General features: G+C 39.3%; 1 protein-coding gene across 1 annotated transcript; it reads left to right on the plus strand.

Annotated features, from left to right (window-relative positions):
- Nucleotides 1-11,111: 11,111 nt before the first annotated feature.
- LOC113904684 (olfactory receptor 10AG1-like) lies at nt 11,112-12,077 on the plus strand. The gene has a single exon (XM_027561793.1). It carries the CDS (start codon nt 11,112-11,114, stop codon nt 12,075-12,077), a length of 966 nt encoding a protein of 321 aa, XP_027417594.1.
- Nucleotides 12,078-21,303: the final 9,226 nt, after the last annotated feature.

Consider the following 21,303-nt stretch of genomic DNA (forward strand, 5'->3'; position numbering starts at 1 on the left):
TTTCTGTGGTCAAGTCAGGAGGAAGGAGTAGGAAAGTTGCAGGAAGGGGAACTCCTTCCAGAGCTCAAAAAGGGACTCTCGTCTAACACTCAGAAATGAATTGTCCAATTGTCACTTGCTGACCAAGCAAGAGACTTTATTGGGAAGGAATGCCCAGGCAGACGCCTGGATGGTGAGGGAGCCCGGGAGGACCACCCTGCCTCGTGACTCACAATCTAGGGTTTTATGTTGGTGGAATTGATTTCCAGGTTGTCTTTGGCTGATCATTCTGACTCAGTGTCCTTCCTGGTGATGCACGCATTGCTCAGCCAAGGTGGATGTCAACGAGAAGGCTTCTGGGACATGGTAGGACACATGGAGTCTCTATTTGACTTTTCCCAGATTGTGGAAAATCTGACTTTTCCCAGATTGTTGATGGTGTCTTGTTAGTTTCTTACCAGGACTTCCTGTGGTAAAATAATTCATGCAAATATGTACTAAGATTTCTAGTCAGGGTGGGCAGTTGCAGTCAGTGTGCTTCCCCTAAGAGAAGCAATGAGAAGGCCATGCACATGAATCAGCAACAAAGAATGCATATTAACAAATAATGCAAATTTTATTTCTCAGCAATGGTAGGAGAACACAGTCGGGGGGACATGGGAAACAGAATCACTCATCAAACAGTTTTAATTTTGAGAGTCCTCTTGCTGATAAGTCACTTCAGTCGTGTCCGACTCTGTGCGACCCCATAGATGGCAGCCCACTAGGCTCCCCATCCCTGGGATTCTCCAGGCAAGAACATTGGGGTGGGTTGCCATTTCTTTCTCCAGAGGGTCCTATTACATAACCATAAAGAGAAAAGAGAAAAAGGTTAGATATTACTGTACTCAGGAATTAGACTTCAGAGTTAAAAGATTGTGATACCTTGAAATGTACATTAATTTTTTATTGTCACATAATACATTATCAAAATTTTAGTTTAAACACACACAGACACAGATACATATACAAAGACACACAGTAATTATTTCCAAGTTCTGTGGACCAGGAGTCTTATCACTGAGTTGCATATTCTGTGAAGGGTCTCACAAGATTGCAATCAGGGTATTATCCAGGGTTGTAGGATCAGCTGAGGATTAACTGAGAAAGACCCAGTTGTGTTGGCATAATTCAATTGCTTGCAGTTGTTAGACTGAAGGTGTCACTACTGGCTAGATACTGGCTACAGGCTCTCTGCTCCTTGCTGCATGGTCCTCCTCATAAGCAACAACTAATATGACAGATTGCTTCTTTAAGGCAGCGTGGGCAATAGAACCTCCTACCAAGATGGATGTTACAGGCTTCCGTAGTGGATTCTTACTTACATAATCATAGGCATCCTATCGTACTTCCCTGCCTGGACTAGTAGCAGCGGACATGACCAACTACACTCAGTTGGAAGGTATTGATCGAAAGTATGGCTATCAGGAGGCAGGGACCACAGAATGCACCTTGAGTCTGTCCATCATGGAAGGAAATTCACAGTGTCAGTCTCATGACCATGCTGGTTTTATGCCTGGAGACAATTTCCTGATCAAACTATGGATAAATAGAAATGAGAGAATAGCACAGATGTATCACTGAACTGACGGGGCAGAGATCAGAACTCAACAAAAGATCCTAAGATCTGCCCCGAGGCACAAAACGTAAGGGAGGTGTGTTGGTGGCTGGGGCTGGGGACCGACCCATAGACCTGTATTAAATTTTCCTGAGAGTCTCTGGGAGAACAATAGGATATGCATACCCCAGAGAAGGTTGCAGGAGGCTTCTAAGAAAATGACTACCATATGGTTGCAGAAGGAATGGAGATACTAGAGATAAAGCATAGCTCAGAGTCATAGGAGTTGCCTCCCAACCAGAACAGTCAACATCTGGGTATATCCGTGAGGTGGGCGACAGTGGGCCTCTGGGCCAGATACCTGGTGTTGTCAAGTGGAGTAGAATTGAGCCTTTGTTCTCACCCCAATACTCCAAGGACAAAGCCAGTGGTAAAAACAGCCCTGCTAAAGCCAAGAGACAGGTAGGTGCCCACTCCTGAGGTCAAGGAAGACGTCCCTGTCTGCACATGTGCAAGAAGTTCTTGGAGGTTGAAAAGGGAGGGGGCCCCACCCTGTAATAAGTGGGCACCTCTGTGGTGGGATCCATCTTAGAAAAAAAATGTGCACTCCTCTTGAGGAGGATCCAGGGACCAGTCAGGTTGAAGGAAGAAACAAGACAATCGGCCAAAGATAAAAAAGCCCCAGAAGGACGGTCCTATATGTGTGATTTACACACCTCCACAGTGCACTCTTCCTCACTCAGGACACCCCTCCTTCCTTTCAGGGTGTGTGTCTCTGCCTAGTTTCTGATGTACTGCACTCCTCCTCATTAGAGATGATGCCCATACCCTTTCTTTCTGGGGGTGCCTCTCTGCCCTGCTTCTGAGTTGGATAAACAAACTGTTTTCCTGCGTGATCTCCCATGCACTGAGCTATATCTCTAATAGTAAAATTTGCACCTTTTTTTACAGTTTTTCTCTTCTTGAAACATTCTTGTTTTCAGCTAGGGGCAAGAGTCAAAGCCGCTTTAACTCTAGCCCCTGGTGGTCTCGTGACTAGGACGCTTGGTTTTCATTCCATGCACCATCAGTTCACTTCAGTTCAATCGCTCAGTCATGTCCAACTCTATTTAAATTACCTAGAATATGGAAAGCTCAGGAAGACTAACCTCTGTCCATAAAATAAAAAAAAAAAGAATCAATTGAAAATGACTGCAAGATGTCTCAAGTGATGGATTTAGCAATGCCTCCCATAATCTCTTAATAGGATAGCCAAGGACTTGAAATAAAATATAGCTAAACAAAATTTGAGTTAAATACAGAGCTTCAGGGCTTCCCTGGTGGTTCATTTGGTAAAGAATCATCCTGCAAAGGGAGATCTGGGTTTGATCCCTGTCTTGGGAAGATTCCCTGGTGAAGGGAATGGCTACCCTCTCCAGTGTTCTGGCCTGGAGAGTTCCATGGACAGAGGAGCCTGGCATTCTGCAGTCCATGAGGTAACAAGAGTCAGACACGACTGCATGACTTTTACTTTCACACACAGAGAGTTGCAACAAATACATAAAACCTGTAAAAAGCACACTGAAATTCTAGAGTGATAGGTAAAAAGAAAGGAAATGAAACATAAGCAAAAAGTAAGTAAAATGAAAAATTAATAGGATTAGATTTACAGTAATTTGGACATAGTCAAAAAAATGTCAGTGAACTTGAATTCAAATTCTGGAAAAAATAAAACCCATCAAGAGTATTTAAAAAATGATATAAAAAAAGTCACAGCCTCAGGAACAGGCGGATTGTCTAAAATTGTCTAAAATATGAATAACTGAAGGCCAAGTGTAAAGCACTAATTATAGTGACAGAATAATTTTCAAACTTGTTGGAAATCACGAATGTATGTATTACAGTGAGCACCTTTAGAATGAATAAGAGTAAAATCTATCACACCATCATGAGACGGTTACAGGATGCAAGGTTGTGTCCCTGATGCACAGTGAAGCCAAACACAACTGAAACATCCCAGTTTGGAGCAGAGAAAGCTTGACTTCAGGGCCATGAAAGAACAGGTGCCTCATACTCCAAAAGCATTTGGAACTCCGACAAACATTTTAACAAAACATGTTTAAAGACCAGATGAGGGAGGGATCCCAGTATACATGATCAGCTCATGTACAATTATGTATTTGATTGATTCTGAGGGAGCAGAGCAGCTAACATTATCAATCATTAGGTGTCAGTAGGTCTGGAAATCAAGCAGTTAATTTCTTCCACTTGGTAGTGGTCACTAACATTTGAGGACTTCCCTGGTGGCTCAGATGGTAAAGAATCTGACTGTACAGCAGGAGACCTGGGTTTGATCCTTGGGTCAGGAAGATTCCCTGGAAAAGGGAATGGAAACTCACTCCAGTGTTCTTGCCTGGAAAATCCCATGGACAGAGGAGCCTCGTGGGCTACAGTCCCAAAGAGTAGGACATGACCGAACAACTAACACTTGACTTCTTCAGCATCTGAAAAACCCAGGAAATAAGTATGAAATACTATTATCTGGGTACTTCACAGAGGAGCTAGACAGAGGATTTCAGGGAGGTGCAATAGGAATCCTGATCTGTTAGACAAATGATGACTTAAAGCTAAAATATTGACAGATAATTTGGGATTATAATATAAATACAAGTATAATATATGACATCAATAACACAAAGAATGCAATCTGAGGAACTGGCAGAACACTGTTACAAGATTATGATGTTTGTGAAATGTCAGGTGTGACGTGCTTGATGTGAGACATGAAGTGGAATGTGGAAAGTTGTAAGCAAAGATCAAAGTGGAACAATTTTAACTGTAGGCAAACATTGATATCTTGTGCATTTTAAATTGTAAATGCCGAAGCAATCATTGAAATAATAATAAAAAGTCAGAGCAATATATCAAATGTAAAATATAAAATAATTAATTCCAAAATTGGCAGAAGAGCAGCAAAACAAAAGAATAAATAGAAACAAATAGGAATTTATAATAAAAAAAATGTTAAACAAATATGGACTAAGCAGTCCAAGTGAAAGGTAAACATAAAGATTTAAAAAAGCTATATGTTCAATACCTGCCACATTGAACTGCATTTTGAATATAGAGATTAAAAGTGATTGAAAGTAAAAGAAATGAAAAAGTGAGATAATTTCCATATAATAAATTGTTAATAAATATTTTTGCATGTGCAAAAATGGAGAGAAGAAAAAAATGAGATAGGGTATAAAGAAGAAAGAAAGAAAGTGAAGTCGCTTAGTCATGTCCGAATCTTTGAGATCTCATGGACTGTAGCCCACCAGGATCCTCAGTCCGTGGAATTTTCCAGGCAAGAGTACTGGAGTGGGTTGCCATTTCCTCCTCCAGGGGATCTTCTAGACCCAGGGATTGAACCCGGGTCTCCCGCATTGCAGGCAGACGCTTTACCGTCTGAGCCACCAGGGAAGCGAGGTATAAGAAAAACATATTTATATATTAGATATTAAAGAGGTCATCGTGCAAGTGTGTTCAGCATGGGGTGTGTGTGTGTGCATGTGTGTGTTCTAAATTGCTTCAGTCACGGTGGATTATTTGCGACCCTATGGATTACAGCTCTCCAGATTCCTACGTCCGAGATTTCTCAGGCAATAAAACTGGAGTGGGTTTCCATGCCCTCCTCCAGGGCATCTTTCCAACCCAGGGATTGAACCCTGTGTCTCGTGCCCCTGCACTGGCAGGTGGCGTCTTTAGCACTCGCGCCTCCTAGAGTCTGTTCTGAGTACAAAGCAAATCTGTCAAAATCAGAAGTAAACACAGCTCTCAAAGAACACTTTTGAAATAGGAAAGCATTTCCTATTTAAGCAGCAGTAAGATGGGAAAAAATGAATCAGACATTTGCTTGTACTATATGTAGTTTATCTTGTTTCCCTGCTTCATCCATAAACTTCCATAAACAAATACAGCTTTTGTGTGTGTGTGTGTGTGGATTACATTTATTTTGTTAATTTATTATTTTATTTTTGGAGGCTAATTACTTTACAATATTGTATTGGCTTTGCCATACATTGACATGAATCCACCATGGGTGTGCATGTGTTCCCCATTCTGAACCTCCCTCCCCATCCCATCCCTCAGGGTCATCCCAGTGCACCAGCCCTGAGCACCCTGTCTCATGCATCAACCTGGACTGGCGATCCGTCTCACATGTGATGATACACATGTTTCAATGCCATTCTCCCAAACCATTCAGCTTTTGTTGGTAATAAGAATATTTTCCAGCTTCAGGAAGGAGATTTTTGTAGGAATTCCTCCCAGCGATGAGAGGTGTGTGTGTGTACAGGGGGCGAGGTTGGCGGGATGGAAGACGCATCTTCTCTTTTCTGGCTGCAGGGAGCTCGTGTCAGAGCCTGATATGATTCTCAAGTTCTCAGTGTGTGCACACTGGGCATATAGGGATCCTTTTCCTAGGAATAGCGTGGTTTCAGGCACAGGGTCCCTGGTCAAAATCCCGTGTATAACACGGTCATAAGGTTCCTGCTGCCGTATGCTGTGTGGTAAGTGTTTGCCCTAAAACCTGTGGGGTTGGGCGGGGCACATGATTTAGACTCAGAAAACGTAGACTTTATTCTTTTACTTACAGTCTATTTCTACATTTTTGGCAGTGAAAGTGGGATCCAGCCGATAGACGTCACTGTTAGGTACTATTTGAAACTACCTAACATCCCCAATTGGAGAAGGCAATGGCACCCCACTCCAGTACTCTTGTCTGGAAAATCCCATGGACAGAGGAGCCTGGTAGGCTGCAGTCCATGGGGTCGCTAAGAGTCGGACACGACTGAGCGACTTCACTTTCACTTTTCACTTTCATGAATTGGAGAAGGAAATGGCAACCCACTCCAGTGTTCTTGCCTGGAGAATCCCAGGGACGGGGGAGCCTGGTGGGCTGTCATCTCTGGGGTCGCACAGAGTCGGACATGACTGAAGCGACTTAGCAGCAGCAGCAGCAACATCCCCAATAGAAGTGTGGTAAAATAATTGCAAGGGAGTATAACCTCCTGACTAAGGAAAAACACTGAGGCTCGAAATTCGAAGAAATAGTCTCCTAATACAGTGTAGATGAGCAGAAATCCAGGCCTGGAAAATGACTCTGTTACAGGAACAATAGCAAAACTTAGTCTGTAAATATTAGATTCACGCTTGAAGTGCTTCTCTCCACAAAATATATGCATGTGGGTTGAAACTTAGAAATGTAAATTACTAAGTATTTCAACAAGAAAGAGGAGTGTTTAATTTAGAAAATTTTATAAATAATTGTTGTTCTTGGGACTTCCCTGGCAGTCCAGTGGTTAAGACTTCACCTTCAAGTGCAGGGGACACAGGGTTCATCCCTGGTCAAAAAACCAAAAAACATGAAACAGAAGCAATATTGAAACAAATTTAATAAGACTTTAAAAATGATCCACCTTAAAAAAAAAAAACTTCAAATATAATTGTTCTTAATCTTTGTTTATAGATTTCATTAATGAGCTGTATATTCAGGGATTCCCAGGGTGTCTGAGAGATAATCATACTTTGAATAAAATAACCTTAGTTTCGCTTAAAGGTGAGAGAATAAGTAGAGCATGTTCAGATGATAATTATGCATTGTTTTCGAAAAAAGACTATTCAGAGGAATTATAGAGAATAAAATAACACAGGTAAGAAATCAGTTGATAAAGAATTTGAACATTTTCCTGCAAGTACTGTTGGACCATTCAAAGTGTTGCTTCTTCTAGGACATCTTTACCTGCTGACTGCATTTAGTAAATGGAGAAGGCATGAAATTATACTCTGTGGAAGGCCTGAAGGAAAGTCTGGTCTGCCATGGAAGAATTGTTTGCAAAAACACACCAACTTAATTGGCAACAGGAGCATTTAACTAGCAATTTAGATGTATAGAGGGAAAAGAAATATTCCCTTGAGGAAGTGAGGATTTCCTCTATAAAGAGCCTTGCTTTATAAAAGCAAGTTAAGTCCCTGTTTAAAAATCTTACAGATCTTAAACAGTGTAACATTTTAAAATATATTTTAAAAATTCATCAAGAGGAATAAAGTAACCAGAAAAATTTGAAAAAGGTAAATATAAACTATTATGTATTAATATTCTATTTTAATTCAAGATAGTTTCTAAATTTCAGGATCAAGATTTAATAAATAATATCAAACAACTATGGGCTTTCCCTTGTGGCTCAGATAATAAAGAGTCTGTCTGCAATGCAGGAGAACCATATTTGATCCCTGGATTGGGAAGATCCCCTGGAAAAGGAAATAACTACCCATTTCAGTATTTTTCCCTGGAAAATTTCACAGAGTAGGTAAGCTATCCTTCGTGGTATCACAAAGAGTCTGACATGACTGAATGACTAACACACATTCCAAACAACTAAAATCATGAGTATATATGGATTGAACACCTATTTATTCTTTAAGATATCCTTATTTAAGTTAGATTTATTACTTTCTGCATTAAAAAGTTAAATAATGTGTTTGAAGCATTTGAAATATATGCTTCTAATGTGTCTATTCTGGAACATGAGCATGCTACAAACAAAAGACGCCATGAAGTCTGTCCAGGCCGCAATAGAGAAGAAGGATCTGAAGACCATCACCTTCTCCAAGCTCTGAGAGGCCTGTCATCCCAGGTCTTGACACAGGGGTCTGGCTTTGCCCTGCCTCCTGCCTGCGTGTTCTCATTCACAGGAGGGGAGGATTCATAAAGATGGTCCAGCTTGCTATCTTCTCAAGTCTTCCAGTTTTTATCTTTATGACACATTTCTTCCTGCCTTATCTTTGCCCCCGGAGAAGGCAATGGCACCCCACTCCAGTACTCTTGCCTGGAAAATCTCATTGATGGAGGACCCTGGTAGGCTGCAGTCCATGGGGTCACTAAGAGTCGGACACAACTGATCGATTTCACTTTAACTTTTCACTTTCATGCATTGGAGAAGGAAATGGCAACCCACTCCAGTGTTCTTGCCTGGAGAATCCCAGGGACGGGGGAGCCTGGTGGGTTGCCTATGGGGTTGCACAGAGTCAGACACGACTGAAGGGACTTAGCAGCAGCAGTAGCAGCAGCAGCAATGTGTCTATTGCTAACATAATACTAACATTAATATTATTCATTTCTAGAAATAATCTATTAAGAAAACTGTAATCAAAGAATGCTATATTGCATTCAAATTAATCAAACATATTTTGCTAAACTGACAATAAAGAAAATGTTGCCATTACAACTAAAATACTTTCAATGAGAAAGAATCACATTTTATTAGTGAATTTCCTTCTATAGAGCATCCTGAGTGGCACTAGTGGTAAAGAATTTGCCTGCCAGTGCAGGAGACATAAGAAACACGGGTTCGATCCCCGGGTCAGGAAGATCCTTTGGATGAGGGTATGGCGACCCACTCCAGTATTCTTGCCTGGAGAATCCCATGAACAGAGGAGCCTGCCAGGCTACAGGGTCACAAAGAGTTGGACACGACTGAATATCTGAGCACTTCCCTCTATAAGAGAATATATGAAGCATTTTTTCGCATCCAAATTATAATTTCCTGAAAAAGAATATTTAACTTAACCTTTTGGTTGATTTTTATTATTGTTTATGTTACGCAATCAAATCAGACCGCAAACCGGGAAGGAGTTGGACACAATATCTGACCACATTTGTGAAACTTTTATATGTATTGATCTTTCTTTTCCTTCAGTTCAATTCAGTTCAGTTGCTCAGTCGTGTCTGACTCTTTGCCAACCCATGAATTGCAACATGCTAGGCCTTCCTGTCCATCACCAACTCCCAGAGTTCACTCAGACTCATGTCCATTGAGTCAGGGATGCCATCCAGCCATCTCATCCTCTGTCGTCCCCTTTTCCTCCTGCCCCCAAACCCTCCCAGCATCAGATTCTTTTCCAATGAGTCAACTCTTTGCATGAGGTGGCCAAAGTACTGGAGTTTCAGCTTTAGCATCATTCCTTCCAAAGAAATCCCAGGGCTGATCTCCTTCAGAATGGACTGGTTGGATCTCCTTGCAATCCAAGGGACTCTCAAGAGTCTTCTCCAATACCACAGTTCAAAAGCATCAATTCTTCGGTGCTCAGCTTTCTTCACAGTCCAACTCTCACATCCATACATAACCACTGGAAAAACCATAGCCTTGACTAGACGGACCTTTGTTGGCAAAGTAATGTCTCTGCTTTTGAATATGCTATCTCGGTTGGTCATAACTTTTCTTCCAAGAAGTAAGCGTCTTTTAATTTCATGGCTGCAATCACCATCTGCAGTGATTTTGGAGCCCAAAAAAATAAAGCCTGACACTGTTTCCACTGTTTCCCCATCTATTTCCCATGAAGTGATGGGACCAGATGCCATGATCTTAGTTTTCTTTTTCTTTTTTTTTTAATTTTTAAATTTTATTTTATTTTTAAACTTTACAATATTGTATTAGTTTTGCCAAATATCGAAATGAATCCGCCACAGGGATCTTAGTTTTCTGAATGTTGAGCTTTAAGCCAACTTTTTCACTCTCCACTTTGACTTTCATCAAGAGGCTTTTTAGTTCCTCTTCACTTTCTGCCATAAGGTGGTGTCATCTGCATATCTGAGGTTATTGATAATTCTCCCTGCAATCTTGATTCCATCTTGTAGTTCTTCCAGCTCAGCATTTCTCATGATGTACTAATTTTGGCGGAAGAGTATTTAAATATCTTAAATTACTGCTGCTGCTGCTGCTAAGAGGCTTCAGTCTTGTTCGACTCTGTGCGACCCCATACATGGCAGCCCACCAGGCTCCTCCATCCCTGGGATTCTCCAGGCAAGAATAGTGGAGTAGGTTGCTATTTCCTTCTGTACCAAAATTACTACAGTTAAAAATAGTTAAATGTCAAAAAGTTGTGTTTTTAAGCAATGAGATGTATTTTGATTCAGTAATTTGGAATTCTAATCGGTGGAACCTTATGATCTTGAATATAAAAGCTTTGTCTCTTACATTCTTACAGTTTTAACTTTCTCACTCCTTAGAAAATAACCACTTCTGATAATAATTTCTACTTTTAAGTTAATTCAGAAGCATTTATGAAGCAGTAAATTAGGGCAGATCTTTATGCCATATCTTTATAAAATGAGTTATTAGATATAATGTTAAGGGTAAAAAGGATATATAAATAGTCAATAGCACATTGTGTTAGATGTTTTAGACCAGATATTATATTATAGATGAGATTGATTGGGGAATAAAAATCATGGAATTTAAACAATTAATTGATGTTTTGACTGTAAGAAGTAGTTTATCTGCTTTCTCCATTCTCATGGCATAATTTAAATTAAAATGACGAGACATATAGATTTTATTAGAATGTAGATGTAACATTATAAATCATTTAAGATTTTTTTCCTGCAGATGAGTTTATAGCTCCTGATTTCAAATCAAACCTCCCCAAATCACTGAACACAAGTGTGTAAGAAAATAACTGAGAACTGATTAAAACTAAAGCCCATGTCCTAGTCCAATTGTACAAAAAGAAAATGCAGTCAAGAAATGTAAATTTAGAGAGAGAAGATCATTTGAAAATTACAGAAACAAATCTCACTATCATGATGGAATTTGTCCTCTTGGGCTTCACTGATATTCCCCAATTTCAATGGTTTCTTTTTGGGATATTCTTAGTCATCTACGTGATTATCCTGTTGGGGAATGGCGTCATAATTCTAATAACCAGAGTAGATGCCACTCTTCAGACGCCCATGTATTTTTTCCTCGGCAATTTTTCCTTCCTAGAAATCTGTTATGTATCCATCACTCTTCCCAGGATGCTCATTGACCTTTGGACCCAAAAAGGAACCATTTCTCTTTTTACTTGTGCTACACAAATGTGCTTCTTCCTTATCCTTGGAACCACTGAGTGCTTCCTCCTGGCTGTGATGGCCTATGACCGCTGTGTGGCCATCTGTGACCCTCTGCACTATCCCCTGGTCATGTGCCCTGAGGTCCGCATCAGGCTGGTGGTTGCCTCCTGGATCAGTGCTGTTCCAGTCCAGATAGGCCAAACATGCCAGATTTTCTCTCTGCCTTTCTGTGGCTCCAACACAATCAATCATTTCTTCTGTGACATTCCACCATTATTAAAACTGGCTTGTGGAGACATCTTTGTGAATGAGATGGTGGTCTATATATTTGGTATATTGTTTGTCACTGTTCCCTTTTTGCTGATACTTGGATTCTACATCAGAATTATCTCCACCATCCTGAAGTTGCCAGCAAACACAGGATGGACCAAAGCTTTCTCCACTTGCTCTTCCCACATCACTGTTGTACTTTTATTCTACGGATCAGCCACTGTCACCTACTTAAAGCCTGAATCGAACCAGCATGAAGGAATAGACAAAATGATATCTCTTTTCTACACCATTTTGACTCCAATGGTCAATCCTATCATATATAGTCTGCGGAACAAAGACGTTAGAAAGGCAATGAGAAAATTTCTTCCCTAATTATCAGGATTATGAGACATTTGAAATAATACAGAAATTATGCTGCATTTATGTATGTAATTTGTTCACTGACTTGATTGAAATTTACTGTTCAATATTGTCCTAAATTTTTAAATACAGCTCATGCTGTAATTTCCTTTTAGTAGAGAGTTATGTCCTCAAGTTTATGGCAATTGTGTTCATTTACTTAGCAATGTTTTACTTTTAAAGATCAGTTTTCTCCTTACTGTAAACTAATAAGCAGAGATGTCTAAATAAACAAGGTGTGATATTCAGGATGTGCTATAATTGAAAGTATGCCATTTTCCCTTTTATTTATGCCTTTCTGTACTCCATTACTTCGAGGGAAATAGATGGGGAAACAGTGGAAACAGTGTCAGACTTTATTTTTTTGGGCTCCAAAATCACTGCAGATGGTGATTGCAGCCATGAAATTAAAAGACGCTTACTTCTTGGAAGGAAAGTTATGGCAAACCTAGATAGCATATCCAAAAGCAGAGACATTACTTTGCTAACAAAGGTCCTTCTAGTAAAGGCTATGGTATTTCCAGTGGTCATGTATGATGTGAGAGTTGGACTGTGAAGAAAGCTGAGCACCAAAGCATTGATGCTTTTGAACTGTGGTGTTGGAGAAGACTCTTGAGAGTCCCTTGGACTGCAAGGAGATCCAACCAGTCCATCCTAAAGGAAATCAGCCCTGAGTGTTCATTGGAAGGACTGATGCTGAAGCTGAAACTCCAATACTCTGGCCACCTCATGCAAAGAGTTGACTCATTGAAAAAGACCCTTATGCTGGGAGGAATTGGGGGCAGGAGGAGAAGGGGACCACAGAGGATGAGATGGCTGGATGGCATCACTGACTCGATAGACATGAGTTTGGGTGAACTCCAGGAGTTGGTGATGGACAGGGAGGCCTGGCGTGCTGCAATTCATGGGGTCACAAAGAGTTGGATACGACTGAGTGACTGAACTGAACTGAACTGATACTCTACTTTTATATTCTCTATTAAATAAATAAAACTCCCTTGGGTGCTACAGAATCATTACTAAGTGATTTCCTCATAGGAAAAAAAAAGCCTAAATATGTAAGGGTATATGTATGAGAAGTACTTATAAAAACAATAATGTGTAGTGTAACGTTTATTGCAGCACTATTTTTCTAAGCAAAAAAAAGAAAATGAATGTTCATATTGAGAAAGGTTTTAATAAATATTGTGCATAAATATAATAGACAAATATGGAGTCATTAATAAAACACATTACATCTATATGGTAAGAGCCCCCAATAAATCATTTATTCTTGTTTCCTGTTTTTTTTTTTTTTTTTTTTTTGTCATTCCTTCCTAGACTGACCCTTTGTTTAGCTATATGATTGCTTTGGCAAAGAAACTTTAGTAAATATGAATAGCACTTTGACATTCGAATTTGTGCTCTCTAACAATGGAAATCTTTTTATTACTGTGTTAAAAAGCTCAGTCTAGACTCCTGGACAATTAAAGAGCACATAGAAAGAAGCTGCAGCTCAGGTATAAATGATATAAAGATGCAATCAATTTCAACAGACTTGCAATCTGCTACTTTAAGGGTTTTTGAATCAATTACCCAACATTCTTTACATGTTCTTTTTTTTATTCGTTGGTGTTAAATATTTCTCAATCTCTTTCTATACTAAAATGTGCATTTTAATTGTTTTGGAAGACTCATATATGGTAAATTTTTCTAACTGCTTTCATGTCTGAAAATTTACTTCACAAAGTTCATACCTTTCGTCTAAAATAAAAGTCTCTCTGCTGAGTACTGTAGATCAAAATTTGAATGACCTTCAGTATTACTACAAAGGAATAAGGTACACGCACTGTTAGATATTGGGAGTGAGGATAAAGATTTCACAACCTAATTTTTTTAAGTCTACAGTTCTCAACACAATGGTACATGCATCTTTACTTTTTTAAGGAAAAAAAAATTACCAAAAAAAGACCAAAAATGTAAAACTAAACTAACAAACAAAACCCAAACAAACAAGTCACATTATGTTCATATGTTCTATGGGCACAATGGAATTAAATGCAAATGATATTTTGTGAGTGGTGGGGAATAGTGAAGGGAGGGAGCATGAGAACATTTCTGCATATGATAGACGTGTTCCTTATCTTGGTTGAGATGGTGGTTTCACTGGTGTACACACGTGCAAAATATATCTAATTATAAGTTTTCAATATTCACTGTTTATTACTCCTCATGCATTAGGGCTCCCCAGGTAGCTCAGCTGGTAAAAAATCCACCTGCAATACAGAAGATGCTGGTTCGATTTCTGGGTCAGGAAGATCCACTGGAAAAGGGACAGGCTACTCACTTCAATATTCTTGGGCTTCCCTTGTGGCTCAGCTGGAAAAGAATCCACCTGAAATCAGGAGACCTGAGTTTGATCCCTGGGTTGGGAAGATCCCCTGAAGAAGGGAATGGCTACCCACTCCATTATTCTGTCCTGGATAAGTCCATTGACTGTATGGTCCATAGGGTCCCAAAGAGTCAGATATGACTGAGAGACTTTCACTTTCACACATTAGCAAAATGTTAAAAAGAAATTTTAAAAAGATTGGAATTAAAAGTAGAAACTTTCAGTAAAAGAAAACAAAGCAGAATTGTTACTATCAGTCTTGATCTATCAGCAATGTCAAACAAATATTTAGCCTGTAGTAACATGAACTGTTGGTAATTTCATTTCAGAAATAAACTAAAAAAAATATGGTAAATACAAGAATAAACATCACACATGATGTTTCTATTTTATTTTCAATACATATGTGTCTTTAAAACAAGTATTTTAATATTATAATCATATAACACTAGTTCATAAAAGGTATCATAGGTCTTATGGTAATTTGGTAGGTAATGATCAAGTGTTCAGTTTCTACTAATGCCCTGTAGCAAGTCAAGAGCTCAATATTAAAAAGAAGAGTACTTTGAAGAGAATGAAAGAGTCTTACTCAAAAATCCTTAAGGCTTGAGCTATAATTCACTTTTGGGGACCTGTCAAAGGCTTCACGCAGCATCACTATCTGCCATGGACACTTCAAACACCATTGGATCTGCTGAAACACATGGACCAAGTGATAGAGAGGCTTAGATAATAGCTTGGACCTATTGCAGAGCCTTCTGTTGTTCTAGGCTTCATTCAAAACTAGCAGATTTTTGGGTCACTTGGGAAATGGGCCACAGGAACATACTTAAAAAAGGAATATGTTGCCTCCCAAATCTAAAAAGGCCCAGTATATCTGATCTTTCTTTCTTTGCTCTAGGAGACAAGAGATGCAACAATGACTATTCATCTGAGAAGAGCCATCCCAGCATGCTCCACTTCACTGGCCCCCTAGAAATTTCACTGAGTCAGAAAACCCTTGAAATTTAGTCATGTTTATTTCTTACCCAGTGGTAGGAAAGTACTTTACCAACAAGCCAGAGCATTTGCTGCTTCTTGTTCTCTTGGTCCAGTCAGCATCATTCCATCAGTGTTAGGACCAGTGTTATGTTCTTTGGAAGAGAAAGATGATGAAGAGCTCTATAAACTAAATTATGACAGAGAGATGGAGAGCCTCAGTTCAGTTCAGTCGCTCAGTCATGTCCGACTCTTTGCTGCCCCATGGACTGCAGCACGCCAGGCTTCCCTGTCGATGACCAATTCCTAGAATTTACTCAAACTCATTTTCATTGAGTCAGTCATGCTATCCACCATCTCATCCTCTGTCAACCCCTTCTCCTCCCACCTTCAATCTTTCCCAGCATCCAGGTCTTTTCAAATGAGTCAGTTCTTCTCATCAGGTGGTCAAAGTATTGGAGTTTCAGATTCAGCATCAGTTCTTCCAATGAATATTCAGGACTGATCTCCTTTAGGATGGACTGGTTGGACCTCCTTTTAATCCAAGGGACTGTCAAGAGTCTTCTCCAACACCACAGTTCAAAAGCATCAATTATTTGGTGCTCAGCTTTCTTTATAGTCCAATTCTCATATCCATACAGGACTACTGGAAAAACCACAGCCTTGACTAGATGGACCTTTGTTGGCAAAGTAATGTCTTTGCTTTTTAACATGCTGTCTAGGTTTGTCATATCTTTTCTTCCAAGGCACAAGCATCTTTTAATTTCATGGCTGCAGTCACCATCTGCAGTGATTGTGGACCCCCAAAAATAAAGTGTCCAGTAGTTACAGAAAATTATGATTACTTCCTTTTCCCCAGTGCATTTACCTTGACAAAATCTTTGAGTCCCTTTGGGGAGGGTGGGATAAATATTAGAAATAAAAATTCTGGCTATTGTACCAAGCCCTTCTTTAGAGGATCCAGAATCCCCTTCATTGAATGGTTCCTGGGGCTGTAAAATGGCTCAATTCTGGGAATTAATGAAGAGCCATGACTATCTATTTTAATAATTTTAGTTAAATTTTGGTTCCCTTGAATTAAATCTTTTCTCCTTACAGAGATCGAGTAAGAATTTAATAAGCATTTATTTTACTTCTAGGGAAACCATGAATACCTAGCCAATGCCATAGGTCTATGTGAATCATACTATTCTGATGCTGCTGTTCGTTACAGTAACTAGGACCACTGTACCTTTGGTGATTGATTGTTGCCAGTTGGCACCTGCCACCCTGGAATCCAATAAATATCACAGCATTTTTCAATTTAGTGACTGTAGTTCCCTTTGTAAGATTTGGTCTTAGAGAAGGCCACATATGGAGATCTTCAAGAGCTAGAGCTCCATTCACAAATATATTTCTCATTTTGTTGGTGAAAAGGATGCCTTTTGCACAGTCCAAGTGTGAATTAATAGATCTTAAGTGACAAATCCACTTTAATATTCCAACCCCTCCCTAAGACTGCAAGTCGCTTTCCCTACATCAAACAAAGCAGATTGGCCATTACCATATATCTCACTGTTGGCCACCTTTTTCTCCATGTTTTAGCCAACTCACCAATCAAACCTGTTACAGTCCTTTTTAACTCCCAAAACTGTGGCCTAAAATAAAATCTCTGCTAAGTTGGTCCATACCAATGTTTGGCCTAATCTAACATTACTTTCCTTCCACCATTACTCCTCACTCTTAATAACCAAACATGTTCCCCATATGACTATCTGTAAAAATCAGAGACTCAGTTAGTACTGACAGAGTATGGCATACCTACACATGGGTCACAGTTCATGGGTCACTCCACTTGGGTCTTACCTTTTGGGGCCTTCCGGGACTCATGTATACAGGTCTAGAAGCAAAGAGAGGCAGTTAGGGTGGGTCCTGATGAGCATCTGCAGTGAAGCAGACGATGGCAGCCTCAGAAGAGGCCATAACACTTCCCTCAGGCAATGCTGGGTTATCTACATTGTCTGCATGGTCATCTCCAATGGGAAGATCAGAGTGGTAACACCATTTCTCTTGGTCATATAGATTTACTGTTTTAATTTTTAGATCCCCTTTTTTTAAATTTATTTTCCCCAGTCAATTCCCTCTAGTTAAACAGTAGGTACTATACAAGGCCAGCTGATATTTGTTGTGTTTTTAGCAAACTCATCTCTGTAGGTATAGGAGATAAGGGCAGACACAGAAAATTTGAAGTCATGTATATAGCACTCAAGTTGGGAATTTGAATCCTTTATTAGTAGAAGGTAGTGGTGTCAAGGGGAAACTGAGCCAAAGCTGAGTCAGGACCAGGAATGAAGAGAAACCCATATAGATGTTCTGCAGCTTAGTGGGGTAAGGGAAATATTTAGCAGGTACTTGTATGTTATTCTTGAGTTGTGTTTTTTTTTTTTTTTTTTATTCTTTAGTTCATGAACATTATTGATAAATGCTAACACCAAGACTCTGTATTTTGTGAGAAAATAATGGTTTATACATGCTTCTGTGTATATATGTGTGGGTATAAGTAAAATGGCACCCCACTCCAGTACTCTTGCCTGGAAAATCCCATGGACAGAGGAGCCTGGTCGGCTGTAGACCATGGGTCGCTAAAAGTCAGACACGACTGAGTGACTTCATTTTCACTTTCCTGCATTGGAGAAGGAAATGGCAACCCACTCCAGTGTTCTTGCCTGGAGAATCCCAAGGACAGGGGAGCCTGGTGGGCTGCCGTCTATGGGATCGCACAGAGTTGGACACGACTGAGGTGATTTAGCAGTAGCAGTATAAGTAAATCCAATATTTGCCTGTAGAAGTCCTAAACTTCTTACCTCAGTCTGTCACTGAATTTAGAAATAGGGTCTTTGAGGGGGCAACTATAGGGTGGGACCTTAATTCAATATGATTGTGTATGTTGATGAGAGAGGCCTCAGAAGAAAACAACCCTGGATACACCTTGATTTCAAACACAAAGCATCCATGACAGTGAGAAAATACATTTGTGTTGTTCAGCCACAGTGTTATGTAGTTTGCTATGGCAGCCTTGGCAAAAGTGTATCACCAGTTATCAGCATGTATATGTATATATGTTGGTATATATGTGTATATTGGGGTGTGCATATATTTATTTATTTATTTTTTCCTTTATTTACTCTTCTTTATTTAGTACTTTTCTACTAGGTAGCACTATAAGGTTAGATTTTTTTTTTTTTTTTATGTCTCTAATTTTTTTTTTTTAAACTTTACATAATTGTATTAGTTTTGCCAAATATCAAAATGAATCCGCCACAGGTATACATGTGTTCCCCATCCTGAACCCTCCTCCTCCTCCCTCCCCACACCATCCCTCTGGGTCGTCCCAGTGCACTAGCCCCAAGCATCCAGTATCGTGTATCGAACCTGGACTGGCAACTCATTTCTTACATGATATTTTACATGTTTCAATGTCATTCTCCCAAATCTTCCCACCCTCTCCCTCTCCCACAGAGTCCATAAGACTGTTCTATACATCAGTGTCTCTTTTGCTGTTTCGTACACCAAGTTATTGTTACCATCTTCCTAAATTCCATATATATGCGTTAGTATACTGTATTTATGTTTTTCCTTCTGGCTTACTTCACTCTGTATAATAGGCTCCAGTTTCATCCACCTCATTAGAACTGATTCAAATGTATTCTTTTTAATGGCTGAGTAATACTCCATTGTGTATATGTACCACTGCTTTCTTATCCATTCATCTGCTGATGGACATCTAGGTTGCTTCCATGTCCTGGCTATTATAAACAGTGCTGCGATGAACATTGGCGTACACGTGTCTCTTTCCCTTCTGGTTTCCTCAGTGTGTATGCCCAGCAGTGGGATTGCTGGATCATAAGGCAGTTCTATTTCCAGTTTTTTAAGGAATCTCCACACTGTTCTCCATAGTGGCTGTACTAGTTTGCATTCCCACCAACAGTGTAAGAGGGTTCCCTTTCCTCCACACCCTCTCCAGCATTTATTATTTGTAGACTTTTGGATCGCAGCCATTCTGACTGGCGTGAAATGGTACCTCATAGTGGTTTTGATTTGCATTTCTCTGATAATGAGTGATGTTGAGCATCTTTTCATGTGTTTGTTAGCCATCTGTATGTCTTCTTTGGAGAAATGTCTATTTAGTTCTTTGGCCCATTTTTTGATTGGGTCATTTATTTTTCTGGAGTTGAGCTGTAGGAGTTGCTTGTATATTTTTGAGATTAGTTGTTTGTCAGTTGCTTCATTTGCTATTATTTTCTCCCATTCTGAAGGCTGTCTTTTCACCTTGCTAATAGTTTCCTTTGATGTGCAGAAGCTTTTAAGGTTAATTAGGTCCCATTTGTTTATTTTTGCTTTTATTTCCAATATTCTGGGAGGTGGATCATAGAGGATCCTGCTGTGATGTATGTCGGAGAGGGTTTTGCCTATGTTCTCCTCTAGGAGTTTTATAGTTTCTGGTCTTACATTTAGGTCTTTAATCCATTTTGAGTTTATTTTTGTGTATGGTGTTAGAAAGTGGTCTAGTTTCATTCTTTTACAAGTGGTTGACCAGTTTTCCCAGCACCACTTGTTAAAGAGATTGTCTTTAATCCATTGTATATTCTTGCCTCCTTTGTCAAAGATAAGGTGTCCATATGTGCGTGGATTTATCTCTGGGCTTTCTATTTTATTCCATTGATCTATATTTCTGTCTTTGTGCCAGTACCATACTGTCTTGATAACTGTGGCTTTGTAGTAGAGCCTGAAGTCAGGTAGGTTGATTCCTCCAGTTCCATTCTTCTTTCTCAAGATCGCTTTGGCTATTTGAGGTTTTTTGTTTTTCCATACAAATTGTGAAATTATTTGTTCTAGCTCTGTGAAGAATACTGTTGGTAGCTTGATAGGGATTGCGTTGAATCTATAAATTGCTTTGGGTAGTATACTCATTTTCACTATATTGATTCTTCCAATCCATGAACATGGTATATTTCTCCATCTATTAGTGTCCTCTTTGATTTCTTTCACCAGTGTTTTATAGTTTTCTACATATAGGTCTTTAGTTTCTTTAGGTAGATATATTCCTAAGTATTTTATTCTTTCCGTTGCAATGGTGAATGGAATTGTTTCCTTAATTTCTCTCTCTGTTTTCTCATTATTAGTGTATAGGAATGCAAGGGATTTCTGTGTGTTGATTTTATATCCTGCAACTTTACTATAGTCATTGATTATTTCTAGTAATTTTCTGGTGGAATCTTTAGGGTTTTCTATGTAGAGGATCATGTCATCTGCAAATAGTGAGAGTTTTACTTCTTCTTTTCCAATTTGGATTCCTTTTATTTCTTTTTCTGCTCTGATTGCTGTGGCCAAAACTTCCAAAACTATGTTGAATAGTAATGGTGAAAGTGGGCACCCTTGTCTTGTTCCTGACTTTAGAGGAAATGCTTTCAGTTTTTCACCATTGAGGATAATGTTTGCTGTGGGTTTGTCATATATAGCTTTTATTATGTTGAGGTATGTTCCTTCTATTCCTGCTTTCTGGAGAGTTTTTATCATAAATGGATGTTGAATTTCGTCAAAGGCTTTCTCTGCATCTATTGAGATAATCATATGGTTTTTATTTTTCAATTTGTTAATGTGGTGTATTACATTGATTGATTTGAGGATATTGAAGAATCCTTGCATCCCTGGGATAAAGCCCACTTGATCATGGTGTATGATCTTTTTAATGTGTTGTTGGATTCTGATTGCTAGAATTTTGTTAAGGATTTTTGCATCTATGTTCATCAGTGATATTGGCCTGTAGTTTTCTTTTTTTGTGGCATCTTTGTCAGGTTTTGGTATTAGGGT

Source organism: Bos indicus x Bos taurus, chromosome 15 (assembly GCF_003369695.1).
Source record: "Bos indicus x Bos taurus breed Angus x Brahman F1 hybrid chromosome 15, Bos_hybrid_MaternalHap_v2.0, whole genome shotgun sequence".
NCBI classification, from domain to species: Eukaryota; Metazoa; Chordata; class Mammalia; order Artiodactyla; family Bovidae; genus Bos; species Bos indicus x Bos taurus.